General features: G+C 46.3%; 1 protein-coding gene across 1 annotated transcript in view; it reads right to left on the bottom strand.

Moving 5' to 3' along the window:
• The window catches only part of MIGA2 (mitoguardin 2), a 32,197-nt gene that overhangs the window by 4,304 nt on the left and 13,752 nt on the right, over positions 1 to 14,141 (bottom strand). Inside the window, exons 8-15 of the mRNA XM_083158752.1 lie at positions 11,361 to 11,461; positions 10,318 to 10,433; positions 7,087 to 7,159; positions 6,710 to 6,796; positions 6,530 to 6,628; positions 5,208 to 5,342; positions 3,593 to 3,646; positions 983 to 1,099 (exon numbers count right to left, since the gene is read on the bottom strand). Of these exons, the coding sequence (XP_083014878.1) occupies positions 983 to 1,099; positions 3,593 to 3,646; positions 5,208 to 5,342; positions 6,530 to 6,628; positions 6,710 to 6,796; positions 7,087 to 7,159; positions 10,318 to 10,433; positions 11,361 to 11,461 (782 nt within the window). The remainder of the gene's footprint in view (positions 1 to 982; positions 1,100 to 3,592; positions 3,647 to 5,207; positions 5,343 to 6,529; positions 6,629 to 6,709; positions 6,797 to 7,086; positions 7,160 to 10,317; positions 10,434 to 11,360; positions 11,462 to 14,141) is intronic.

The raw sequence follows: 14,141 nt of genomic DNA, 5'->3' as shown, positions 1-14,141 counted from the left end.
CACAACAATTGACTTCTCTCTATACAAATGCATTACGACAGTCATGTCCAAACTATGGCCCTCCAGTTGTTGTGAAACTACAAGTCCCATCATGCCTTGCCACAGTTTTGCTATTAGGGAATGCTAAAACTATGGCAAGGCATGCTGGGGTGTGTAGTTTAACAACAGCTGGAGGGCCATAGTTTGGACATGCCTGCATTAGGAGGTGTGCAGGTTACGTCGCAATTTTGGGTACTAGGATCTGCTAAGTGACTTGGTATACTCAGGACATATGGCCAGCAGTAACTGAAAGGCAGAAAGACACTGACTAGGGTGGCCAATCCCAGGATCGGTGGGATCCCAGGAATTGGCCATAAAATTGCAGGGATTTCAGTCCCAGTATTGGGAGTATCCAATCCCGGGAGTACATGCACATTCTAAGGCCGGCAGCGTCTGTGCACCCGCTCAGGGTGACGGCCAGCCGCATTTCCTCCCCAGACTGCAATTTTGAGTCCCGGTCACACTACCTGCTCGCTCCTGGACATACCGCTGCTGTCTGTCCCACTCCCAGCTGCCTGGCCATGTAAGTAAATGGGCGGGGAGGCCGGTGTGGGGGGATGGGGAGTGGTTTTTTTTGTTTTGTTTTTTAGGGATGTCAATCCTGGATCCCGGGATTGAAAAAAATGCTCTGGGATTAGCATTCCTAATACTGACCAATACACTTCAATGAAGCTACTAAGCCTGCCAAATACTTGGCTATGGGGGTTATCAGACCTGATCGCAGCCCTGCGATTGCGTGAGACGGGCGTTTATAGAATGACCACATGCATATGGGCAGCAATGCGCAAGCGCAATGCCAGCGGGGGGAAAATTCCAGCGGCTTTTCTGATCGCTGGCCGTTCGCAAGGAGACGGACAGGAAACCTGCGTTTGTGGGAGTGTCAGGGAAAATGCAGGCGTGCCCAGAGGTTTTCAAGGATAAAAATAGGAATGAAATAACTTACCTTAAAAAAATTACAGATTTCTGTTAAATTCTCTTTCGGACCGAGAAATCCATATGCTAATATTGGGCTGACATGCTCCGATACGGAGTAGAAATGTGATATAAAGCCATCTGGAACCTGTAAGACAGGATGTATTTATAACCATGAGCGATATCTCCCTTTAAGTAGGCCCTTGTAGTATTTATCTAGCACCTTCTAGAACAGGTGTAGGGAACCTTTTTTGTGGCAATGGCCATTTGTAATGGAGAGAAATCCTTCAAGGGCCATATATTAAAATGCCACTTACAAATTTCACTGCAGAAGCCATCCCACTCTCCGGCGGCTGCCGCTGATCAGGACTCCCAGTCTCCAGCTGCTACTGCATCTCGCGAGAACTACCGCCCTCTCACGAGATTTCCCCTTTACTAGACTCCTGGCCAAGCCGCCGGGCGGGTGGGTGGGTGGCCTGGAGGTTCCCCACCACTGTTCTAGAAGATAAGAGCCATAGGGCCAGATGCTTCAAAAGTGATAACACAGAGAGTGATAAACAACCAACCAATCAGCTCCTGCCTGACATTTTTCAAACACCATCTGTGACATGGCAGGTAGAAGCTGATTGGCTGGCTGTTTATCACTCTCCATTTTATCATTTTTGAAGCTTAATGCATCTGGCCCATAATCGGATTGGTTGCTACGGCCAACATATGCACTTATGTAAGTCCCACTTTTATTAATATGCCCCTTAGTCTGTGGCTACTTGCTTGCCACACAGGGGCGGATGCAGGATAAAATGACAGGGGGGGCACCATGATAAAAGATGGTTTAGGTGGGGGGAGGGGCAGCGTTAGTGGTGCCAGTGTACATGATAAGAGAGCGGCAGAGAGAGGGTGGGAATGGAATTAAAAATAGGCCCTGGCATTTAAAGTACGCAGGCCCACCATGGTGACAAAAGTGAAGGATGTAGTTGTGCGCGCGCCAAAGGCCCGCTCCGGAAAAGGGGGTGTGGCCACTCAAAAGGGGGCGTGTCCTTGAGTGTAGTGTACAACACCATATACAACTTCTACACATTATGAAACAAAATACTAGACCCCATTATACTTGCCCCTTACACATGAAGCCAAATGGATTGAGCCAAAATTCAAATAATGCCACATGGATTGTATCGAAATTCGCATAATGCCACACGGATTGAGCCAAAATTCACATAATGCCACATGGATGGAGCCAAAATTTACATAACACACAGATTGAGCCAAAATTCACATAATGCCAAATGGATTGAGCCAAAATTCACATAATGCCACATGGATTGTGTCAAAATTCACATAATGCCACACAGATTGAGCCAAAATTCACATAATGCCACATGGATTGAGCCAAAATTCACATAATGCCACACGGATTGAGCCAAAATTTACATAATGCCACACGGATTTAGCCAAAATTCACATAATGCCACATGGATTGAGCCAAAATTCACAATACGCTTCATAAACAGGGATATTGTCCACCAAAGGCGCGCATTACACATTTACACCATAATGTCCATTACACGTTAAGTTACATGCCATTATGTCCATTATGTATTATGCCAAACACCATAATGCCTATTAAAAATTATGCTACATAAGTGCTGCTTATCTACATGCTCATTGCCAAGGGTTCCATGCTCATTGCTAGAGGTTCCATGCTCGTTGCCATGTGGGATTACATGCTCACGGTAAATGGGGGACAGCCGCCGCCAGGCAGAAGTGATAGCCACTGACAGTGGCAGAGCCTGGCTGCATTCAGAGCACTGCAGGTCCCGGTTATTTGAAATAATACCCCTTTCACACCAGAAAATGCATTCCCAGGTTGGCCCCTTTTACACCAGCCTAGTCCCTGCATTTTCTGGTGTGAGGGGGAGAGAAAACCACCCCTCCCCCCTTTAACCAGTTATATCATTTAACTGGCTATATCTTCGGTACCAACTGACCCATTTACATGAGACAAGTATCATATTGAAGAACTTTTGCGTGGGCTTTGAATGATTTTGGTCCAGTGAAACTGGAACGTTTAGTTCCAGAGTAATCTGCCCTCAAAGAACATGAACAGCCATGAAATTACATTTAAAAAAAAAAAAAAAAAAAAAAAAAAATCGGTTTACATGCAATATCTCTGGAACCGATTGACCGATATGGATCAGCCTAGTATCATATTGAAGGCCCAGCGATTTGGAATTGAATGAGATCAACCCCAAGCTTCTGCGATGCCAGAGGGGGAACTGGCAGCTGTCGAAACCGGGTGGGGGTCGGAATTGACGGGTCCCATATTATCCTATGAGGAAAAAACGTTACAGCTTTGCCAGGCGATATCTCTGGTTCCCGGGAGGCTAGAGACATGGGGCTGGGCTCGTTGGAAAGCCCTGGTTCTCAGCTAAAAAATGTAATGACAGGGGGGCACGTGCCCGGGTGCCCCCCCCCCCTGAATCCGCCACTGTTGCCACATCAAGAAAACATCTGTGTCACATGTGGCCTTATCCACACCTACATAAATACACAAGTGGCTCAGCACACTCCTTAAGTAGTCGTAGTATTAAAAAGAATACTTTTTTTAATAATTTCATTTCCAATAGCGTAGAACATTATTTACCATAAGAAGTCTCCGTTTTGCTTTAAGAACAGACCAGCAAGCCGTTGCTAATGCCTACAACATATAAAATGATAAATGTTAGGGGGGAAAAAAAGTCATGTAAGAACTAGGCAGGATAAGAAATAGAACATGGACACACACACACACACACACACACACACACACACACACACATTCTACGAGGTGAAGACCATACTGCCCACTAGAGGCCACTTGACAGATCAAATTACTCCTTAACAGAAAGTGAAAGCTATTTTGCAGGGACACTGATCTGTTTTAAACTTGCTGGATATAGAGAGAGGGAGCTGTAAAGACAGAGATTGGAGGTAGGAGCAGATAGGGACTGGGGGTGGGGTGGAGAGTTTTGGGCTAAAAACTGCCACAGCTCAAAGTGAAAGTAAAAACAGTCACAGCTCAAAGTGAAACTACATTGCAGAAGCCGTCATTTTGATGGGATTTAACTAGCTTCAAATAAATCACTAGGTTTTGGACTAAAAACAGCACATACACAACTAAAAAACTACTGTACAAAAGGAACCACGTTTCTAAACCTACGATAGGCAATCTCGTACACCGCAGTGGCCGCAAGAGCAGCCTCTAATCTTCAAAAGGGAAAATTATGCGCTCAAACTTAGCTGGCCAATCCCGGATCAGCGTGATCCTAGGATTTGAAGCCCAAATTAGTGGGATCTGAATCCCATTCCCAGGATTGGCGGATCCAATTTTGGGATTATGTGGCGCAAATGGTCTTCGTGCTCGACAGACGCTGCCCAGCACTCTGGTCGCCCAGTCGCTAGTTGCTGCAACAGGAGTTGGGTCTCGGGACTGGAATGAGAATGGGGAGGAGGAAGAAGGGATTGGACTTAAATCCTGCTACATGAAGAGAGTGACAGAGACCACAGCATACCCTCCAACATGACCCATTCCATTAGGTACAAAATGCTCTGTTCCTGGACTTCCCTGCCAGTGGCAGTTACAGATGTGAGCCTGCAGCACAGTCCAATATTCAAAAAGGGGAGCCACACCAGCTGCCATCCCAAACATCACTGAGAGTTTAGGTGACCCCCCCTCTTTGAATATTGGACTGTGCTGTAGGCTCACATCTGTAACTGTCACTGGCAGGGAAGTCCAGGAACAGAGCATTTTGTACCTAATGGGATGGGTCATGTTGGAGGGTATGCCACAGTACAGAGACCCAGCAGACAAGCCTGTCCCATACCAACGGAGATGCTGCCTGTGAGTGACCACAGTCTGTACGATCCCCCCACCAGGTCCCTGCCAGCATCTATCAACTTGTGGATCTCAGGAACATAAGTGTACCCTGCAAGCATTAATATTTGCTATAGTATTACATGCTCTATGGGTGCTCACTGGCTATCAACTCAATCCCGGGATTAAGCATCAATCCCAAATCCTGGGATTAGACTATCTGCAATGACATTTCAGCAGGAGGCAGTTAGGAGCTGGCCCTGAGGTCCCATGTTGCCTCTCAAGGTCTTACACTGTCCTAGTATAGAGACACAGCAGAAACGGTTGCTATGGGCTACAAAACTTTACTGTACAACCAATGCCCCGGTCTTCCCAACGCTCATCTCATTTATTGCACATCGCTTACCGTTTCCTTGAAGCTGTCGGACAGCCAGCGATTACGCAGTACAGCAATCACGGACATGGGTGGGTTTTCTAGGTCCTCGAAGGCGTCCATTAGGATAAAATCCAGTGCGATGTCAAAGAAGTTCATGCAGACCACCTGCGCAGAGCAGGACAGGACAGGATTGACTTAGTACCAGGATACTGGGACAATAATCCTCCCAGCACTGATCCTCCTGCCAGGACTGCCCTCAGTATCTAATACAACACAGCAAAACTCATTACTCCATGTGAATGTTCCTCCGGGGAGGCCTTACCTGGATCTCTACTGAGAACATTCACAAAATGACAACTGCACAATTAAAAGTGGTATCTGGGTCAAGGTCAAAACCAAAAGGTCAACATTTGTTTTTTAAACTTTCATACATCACCATGCATGGGATACGGTCACCAGCACGATAGTCGAGAGTCATTAGGTTGACACCATTAGGTTGACATGAGTCTTGGTCGACATGCAGGAAGGTCGACACGAGTCTAGGTCGACATGGGTTAGGTCAAATGGTCAACATGGGATTTTTTTTTTTTCATTTTTTTTTTTTTGAGCCGACATGTGCCGACAGGCGATATTTGATGCCCTACCATCCACTAGGGTGTGGTGGGAGAATAAATAGTGTGCCGAGCGCAGCGAGCCATGTGAGGGGACTCAGTGCTATGTTTCAGAGTCCATGTCAACTGTGTCCACATTCGGGACAAAAAAAATATTGAAAAAAACCCATGTCGACCTTTTGACTGTCGACCAAACCCATGTCGACCTAATGACACTGTCAATCTAGACTCATGTCGACTTAATGGTGTCGACCTAATGATTGTTGACCAACATTGTGGTGACCTAATGATCCACACCCCCATGCACATGGATTCCGACTGGGAAGGGTAAAGTGTGGCCTGAAACATGAAGATCGAAGCGAGCAATGCAAACGGGATCTGGTACAGTGGATCAACCAGGTGTAGATTGACAATCGAACACATCTAGGGCCGGATTCAGAACTGTTTGCTAGGCAGCGTATACTGGCAGCATAGGGAACAGGTCATCGCCCCCCACCCCCCCGCTAGCATGCAAGGGGAGGTGTACGAGAACACATCACCTCGCGTGCGACCGAAGGGGAGAGCAATAAAAAAAAAATCAATCTAAGCTGACATTTATTACCGCCGCTGATCGCTGAAAGCGGTGCGGGTGTTTTCATAGGGATGCCCATAAAACGCTGGGCGTTCCCTAATTTGCCACATTAACCCTTGCCAGCCAATGCCAAAAGGTCGTTTAGACTGTAGGAAGCGACTTTCCCTTACCCCGCGTCCTTCAAGCTCTCTCTGTGTGGTTGACCACGTCTCTTCCTTTATGGCATAACGCACCAACTCTTCATAATTCTCAATGAAGCCCTTAGGGTTCTGAGAACACAACATACACATTAGAACGCAGCCAATAAACAAGGCCTTACGTCATTATCCATATCCAAACCCATCCAATACCTTCTCAGCTTTCACCATTAGCCCCGTCACCATCTGCTTGCCCACTTCACCAAAGAACAGCCGGTTCCCTTCATCCTGGAGCAAGAGCTGAAATGGCAAACAATAGAAATTGATTTTCTTTTCCTTCCACCATTAGGGGGGTATTCACTCGCATATCCAATGCCGATAACGACAGCATTGAAGGCCATCGGATCCAACATTTTTTTTCTTTAAGTCGATCGGCATTGTCGGGAAACGGACGCGGATTGTCAAATTCACGGCTGTTTTTGGCCACGCCACAGATTTTTCCGACACGGGACGTTCTGGCAGGCAGAATCCCGGATTTAACCCCCTTAGAACAGGATACCGTTGGTAAATAAGCGCCACAGCTCTATTACCTGGAAGGCCTGACGGACGCAGTGCAGCTTGGCGAGAAAGTCCTGATCATTGTAACATCCCAGCAACGTCGTTCTGAAAGTAAAATGCAAATTGTGCCATGTATTATCACGTAGCAGCGTTCCTCATTTAAAAAAGGGGCCACCTAACACTAAACATAAAATATGTCAGGATATGAAGCACAACGGGCAAAACATATTACCCAGGGTTACCTTAAAAATCCATGGCAGCTCTGTTAAAACATCAACGTGATAGTGTTACAATCGAGAGTTACAAAAGGACACAGGTCAAAAAGCTGAAATTTCAGTCAGTTAAGCAGACATTGGGCCTGATCAGATCAGGATCGCTGGGCCACGATTGCTCGGAGCCTAGAGATCAGATAAACGCTGCCCCGCCAGAGTTTTCCAGTGCGCGGCTGTGAATACGTTCGCAGCCGTGCACACAATCACCTTCGAATGGATTTACCCGTTTGCAAACCGCCGAGTAAGTCTAGACATACTCGGTGCTGCAATCTTGTGGGGAGGAGGCCGCTGCGGACGTCAGCGGTCCTCCCTCCCGATGGCATTTTCAGGGGCATTCCCAGAAAATGCTGGCATTCCACCCCAAAACGCTTGGCGCCTATCAATCAACTTGCGAACGGCCATCGCTGGCTTTATTCCTAAGGGGATCCCACGCATGTGCACTGTGGATTGTGCGTATGCACGGTCATTCGTTATTAGCTTAATGGGTCTGAATCGGGCCCATTGTCAAGACTGTCTGGGTTTATTAATGAAAGGAAATCCAATTGTTGAGCATATCCAATAGTCTTTCACACTGAGCCAAGGGGAACACAATCCATTTTGGATCGGTGTGTTCCCATGGTTTCAGATAGACCGGTTCGGCTGCAGAGGAACGTAGAAATCTTCACAGATGGACGCTAATGTAGCTGCAAGATCAGTGTTCTCTGCAGCCTAGATACTGCGGATAGAAGCAAATTAAGCTGCCGCCCACCAGAACAACCACAACCCATTCACAGCCCATGATAAGAAAACAAATTTCTCAAGTAGATCTATGGCCACGCAGGCTGGCTGCAGCAGTAGTAATGCAGACGCCATGTTTTTGTACACTAGGACTCGTAGCTGATGTCAAATACACACCCTGAAAGTGGCAAGGACAGGTCTATGTTTTTAAACCCACTTCCTGCCAACGCCATATTAGCGCCCCCAAGTGGTTACTATATTGCTTTAAGCAGTCATTCTTATTATTCCTGTGCAGTCTGACTAGAATTGTTCAGTTCAATGAAGCATTGTCTGAATCAGCCCCTTAATGAGGTGCATACTTGCCTACTTCGATTTTCACCTCTCTGGAAGAAGCCTGGTGAGGCAAAACGTCAGGGGGGCGGTACAAAGCAGACATCACTTGGCCCCGCTCCCATGCCATAAAATCATTTGAGCCCCGCACCCTCTCCGTAGACCCGCAATTTACAGTAATTGAACCAGTGGGGATGGGGGGGTGCGGAGGCTCTGGCGGGAGACTTGCCCACCTTCCCAGGGGGCCGGGAGGCGGACCCGATTTTCGAGAGCCTCCCGCCCATTCCAGGAGGGTAGGCAAGCCTGATGAGGTGTAAATACAATATACCTGAATTAATTCCTGTGTTTATTACGGGCTTGGTGACATAGAACAGTTTAAATTAAATGACGTTATAATTGAATGCAATGCACTTTGAATTGCTATTTAAGTTCTTTGCAAACGTCCATTGCCCCCTGCAGTTCATCTGCAGACATGAACATAAAGTACAATAAATTAGACACGCACACACACAAACACACACACACACACACACACACACACACGGGCATTATCACTGATACCCTTACACATTTGCACGCACATAAATGAGAGTACTACAGTTAGCTTGTTCATATAAAAATAATCTGCATTTCAGATCATATTCTGCGATCATATATGCGATCTGTGACCATGCAGCAGCTGCTGGACTACAAGTCCCAGCATGCCTTGTAACAACTAAAGGGCCCCCATACACTTGAACAATTTTGCACAATTTCATCTGATTACAGACAATATATCGACCCAAAGGGTTGAAAAATGACACATCAGCCCTTATTCTGATTGAGTCGGATGACTCTGAATTCGGACGGCCGGCCAATGGTTGGTGTTTGAGCATGTGCAGAGGCATATCTGTGAACGCCTCACATGTCTGAACACGGCGTGACATCCGTGCAGAAAATGACCGTACGGAACCATCCGAGCAGGGGGTGGAGAGGGGCGTGAAGGGCTGATTTTGATAATTGCCGTATGCGTACACCCAGCGTTTCATGGGCGTTCCCATGAAAACGCTGGGCTACGTATGGTAATGTGGCCGTGACGCACGTGTAAGGGGCGGACATATGACATCGCCGGATGCCAGCTGCCCGCCCAGATCCCTGCTTTTGCACGGAGAAATGCCAGAGTGGTTTGGAGCACTCGGTGCTGCCTGACCACTCGGTCCATCATTCGATGGTCGGCGACCATCGGAGAATGGGGGAGTTTCCCACAGATGGGGAGGTGTTCACATGAAAAATCCACTCGCGATCTATTCGGTCGGCGTCTTACTGAGCGATCCTTCCGGAAGGCGGGGCTAAGAACACTCGGATCCTGTCCGATTCAACTAGAATAAGGGCCATTGTATGTATTTTCCATCCGATGCGTGGTCCTGTGAGTTTCGGATAGGAGCCCCTACATCGGTCATACTGCACCAGTGATTTATGATAGAAAAAGGAGTACTGTTTTGCGTATGCGATATATCATCCCTCTGGCCCCCTAAGCCAGCCCATCAGATGGTCGGACGTCCTGCAGGTCAGACCACCGAGTCAGGTCCGATGCGCATTGGACCTAAGGGGACATCAAAATGACCCGATTTGGGCCTATTTGATGGCCAGATTCATCGGAATCGGGCAAAATCGTCTCAGTGTATGGGCACCTTAAGCTATATGACATGCGATTTATCTTGGCTTAATCAATCGCAAGAGATTATATATATCATATGCAAAAATGACACCAAAGTAAACAAATCTGATGGAATCACACCCGGGAAGGTCCATGGGGAGTTCAAGGGAAATTCTATCTGACTTCAGGGTCAGACATGTTGTTGTAGTGTATGGGGCCCTTTACTCTGGTAGGCACGCTGGGACCTGCAGCGCCACAGTAACGGAAGTTGACTGCAGTAATACAGGCAGCATTGGCTGAATACGTACCTCACTGTACGGCACGACACTTCTCCTCCCTGCACCAGCCTCATTGCCTCTTCATACGCCGCTGCCGGCTTGGGGGGAACAAACGAGCTCTCGTTCACCGATAAAGCATCAAACAGCTGAAACATTAAAACATATGGTTGTAGTAGAAGTAGATGAACCAATCCCTGGTCTGCCGAACCAAAACACCGGTCATGCCAACATAGAATTTAATGGCAGAAACTGATTTATTGGGCCTCCTCATCTGTTGGGTCTATGGCAGGCATGGTTAAACTGTGGCGCTCCAGCTGTTGTGAAACTACACATCCCAGCATGCCTTGCCATAGTTTATGCATTACCTAATAGCAAAACAGGATCAAGGCATGATGGGACTTGTAGTTTCACAACAGCTGCAAGGTCATAGTTTGGCCATGCCTGGTCTATGGTATAGCTGCAGGAGAAATACTCTCCATTTCATTACTTGCTTTGCTGATGGAAGCGGCCATGATGATTTTGCAGAGAATGCCCAGAACAATGCCATGTATACCAGGAATCTGCAGCACTCCAGCTGCTGTGGAACTACACAACCCACCGAGTTGCTGAATGCACGCAGCCTGGTCCGCTGCCCCCGATGAACGGTCTTCTGGGAATTGGGGGCGGGCGCTGACGTCATGTGACATCATCCACCCGCCCTGAGCAAGCAGGGGCACGTCTGCGCGTGTGCACTCCCACAAAATGCCAGGTGCCCACCCCAGAATACCTGTCACTCAGGCAGTGAACGCCATGGTGAATAACATTTTTGCCGAAGGCACTAGCTGCAGGGGATTTTTTTTTTTTCTGTGACAGTCCTTGCTTTCAAAGCAGGAGACATGACCATGCAAAATGAGGTTATAACAGCGGAGCTTCGTGCTGATCTTGGCCAGTGACTAAGGATGTGGGATGGACCTTTCCAGAAATATGGCAATATGCAAAAGAAAAATCCTGAGGCGTTTTGACCTCCAAAGAAAGGTAACAGTTTCTGCAAGTGCAAACCTCCCTCCGCTACGATATATCCAAATATATATTACCTCCACTGCAGAGAAAAAGGAGTCCTCGGATATTGTACTGAGGTCGTCATCCATGCGCAGCCTCCCTCTGCCATCACCCAGTGGGAACTGCAGCGCTCCTTCTGGTGAGGGGAGAGATGAGAATCAGAGAGACACCATGTGATTGGCTGGTGTAACTAAGCGCTAAACTTGCAACTATTTCCAGACTAACCTCCAAATCAACCACACAAGCATACCCAGGATTACTATGGAGTTACCATGGCTCTAACTGTGCGGAGTTTGTATATTCTCCCCGTACTTGCATGGGTTTCCTCCCACAATCCAAAAATATACTGGTAGGCTAATTGGCTCCCAACTAATTAACCCTAGAATGTCTGTGTGTATATGTGGTAGGGAACATAGATTGTAAGCTCCACTGGGGCAGGGACTGATGTGAAGGTTCAAATATTCTCTGTAAAGTGCTGCGGAATGTGTGAGCGCTATATATATATATATATATATATATATATATATATATATATATATATATATATATATATATATATATATATATATATATATATATATATATATATATATCTGGTAATAATAATAATAATAATAATAATAGACTATTTTCAGAGCGTACTATTAAAAAAAAAAAAACTCAGCAGATACGTTACACACACTTAGCCACTGGGTGACACGTGTGTAGCAGTTAGGTGGGGATCCCGGTAGGAATACAATCCTGAACAAGGTTTCTGATTGGATGGCTGCAGCTGCTAGTAATTGCACGATAGGCTTCCTCTGTGAGGTGGCACAGTGGTTAGCATTGCTGACACACAGCACCAGAATCAGGGCTAGTGCATTATCTGCACGAGTTTTTCCCATGTTTGTGGAACCTCTGATATGGAAGCTGAGGTCTATTCTCAAGTAATTGTAAGTTATTCCGAGTCATGCGATCTACCCTGGGGATAACAAGCGTTTATTCATATTATGGAGGTCGGCCTTGTTCATTCTCAAAGAAAATTGTAATAAAAAAAAAATAACTTAGCAAGCGCCTATTTTTGAACTATAAATTTAGTATACAAGATGCTCAAATCCAGCGGGTATGGGTCATTACGTCGAAAATCTAAAGGATGACGCATGGAAAAGGCAGACATGCATTACGTCGACGTGGTCAAAAAGGTTGATGTGGTCAAAATGTCGACATGAATTTTTTTTGCATTTTTTGATGTCTAGGTCGATATGGACAAAGTCAAATTGTAACTGCGCTTGTCATGCTTCGGGCCGTATTATAATCCAAACCTATGCCCACTTAGATGGGAAGTATGGTACTACAGTTGGCACACGAGAGCCCTTTTCTGACCCGTGGATATGCAGCATTCCACACAAAACACTATCTATACTATGTAATGGAACTGGCTGGCGGAGAGAACCTGGATGATCTCATCGCTGAACCCAACCGCAACATTTATTGCGGCAGAACTGGTCTGTGCTTTGCAGTTCCTGCAATAGGAATAATATACACAGACCTAATACTGGAGAACGTTCTGCTGACCACAGATGGCCATGTAAAGATCACAGACTTGGGTCTGGCCCAATTGAATGCATCTGGAAATATCAATGCCACAGTACATCTTGGGACACCTGGCTACATGGCTCCAGAAATGTTAACACGCCAGCCATACGGTGCAGGTGTAGACTATTTCCTCACTGTACGGTACGACCCTTTCCCTGGAAGGAATACAACAGGGTCCTAAAGAATATTTAGTACCGATCCTGTAACAAAGGACATTTTATCTAAACTCCTGTGTCAAAGACGAGACCCTACGTCTCGGGGTAAACGTTAATGTGCGATACCACCCCTTCTTTTCTTCAATTAATTGGAAAAGCGTAAACTGGAAAGGCTTCATCCCCAGTCATCACATAAGTGCTTCAACGATCTATATAACCGGTGTCCTACAGCAAAGCTTTGAAAGAGCCAATTCCTGCCCCGTACCAGAGCCTATTTAATGACATTCAATGTGTTTGCCCTGAATGGGGTGACACTTATCAGAATGTGCCACTGGAGCTGGATACTGTTTTATCAGTTGACAAGGACATCCTTAAGGTGCCCACACACTAGAACGATTTTTGGGCCGATTGGCCGATTTTCGATAAATCGGCCGATATATCGTACGATATTTACCGATAATCGGTCAAAAATCGGTGGAAAATCGGCCGATGCTCGCTCCCGTGGATCTTTTGCTAAATCTTCTGATCTTACATGCTGCACAAAAGATCAGAAGATTTAACAAAAGATCCATAGGAACGCACACGGGATCTTAAGAAAAATCTTTGGTAAAGATGTGCGCTTGCCTGAAATCTTTTGTCCAGATTGGACAAAAGATTTGAAGGCTAATTTATGCGCACATCTTAAGATCGCAGATCTTTCTAGTGTGTGGGCACCTTTAGAACGGACTGGCATTAAGGTTGTTCTAGTAGTGTGTGTACAGGAGAAACGATAAATCACACGCGATGATAACATGCAGGATAATGTCCAGTCTTAGCAAGGTGACTGCATTGTGTATATGCTCAATTTTGCTAGTTCTGGGCTCAAGGGAAATAGAAAAAGAACTACTGCCACAAAGTGATTCACAAAACAAACCCAGAGAGCTACCGAACGCTGAGGAAATACAATGTACATAGAGTATACTGAATAAGGCCTATACATGTCATGTCCATTGGGTATCCGGTAGATCTTTGCCAAGACAGGCCATTAACATGTCTGACTTGGCATAAACATGTATATCAATATAGCGATAGCCGCATTGCGATGTG

The sequence above is a fragment of the Crinia signifera genome, chromosome 9 (genome assembly GCF_055691185.1).
Source record: "Crinia signifera chromosome 9, ASM5569118v1, whole genome shotgun sequence".
NCBI classification, from domain to species: Eukaryota; Metazoa; Chordata; class Amphibia; order Anura; family Myobatrachidae; genus Crinia; species Crinia signifera.
Note: the sequence above shows the minus strand (reverse complement) of the source record. Positions and strands in the feature narration are given on the sequence as shown.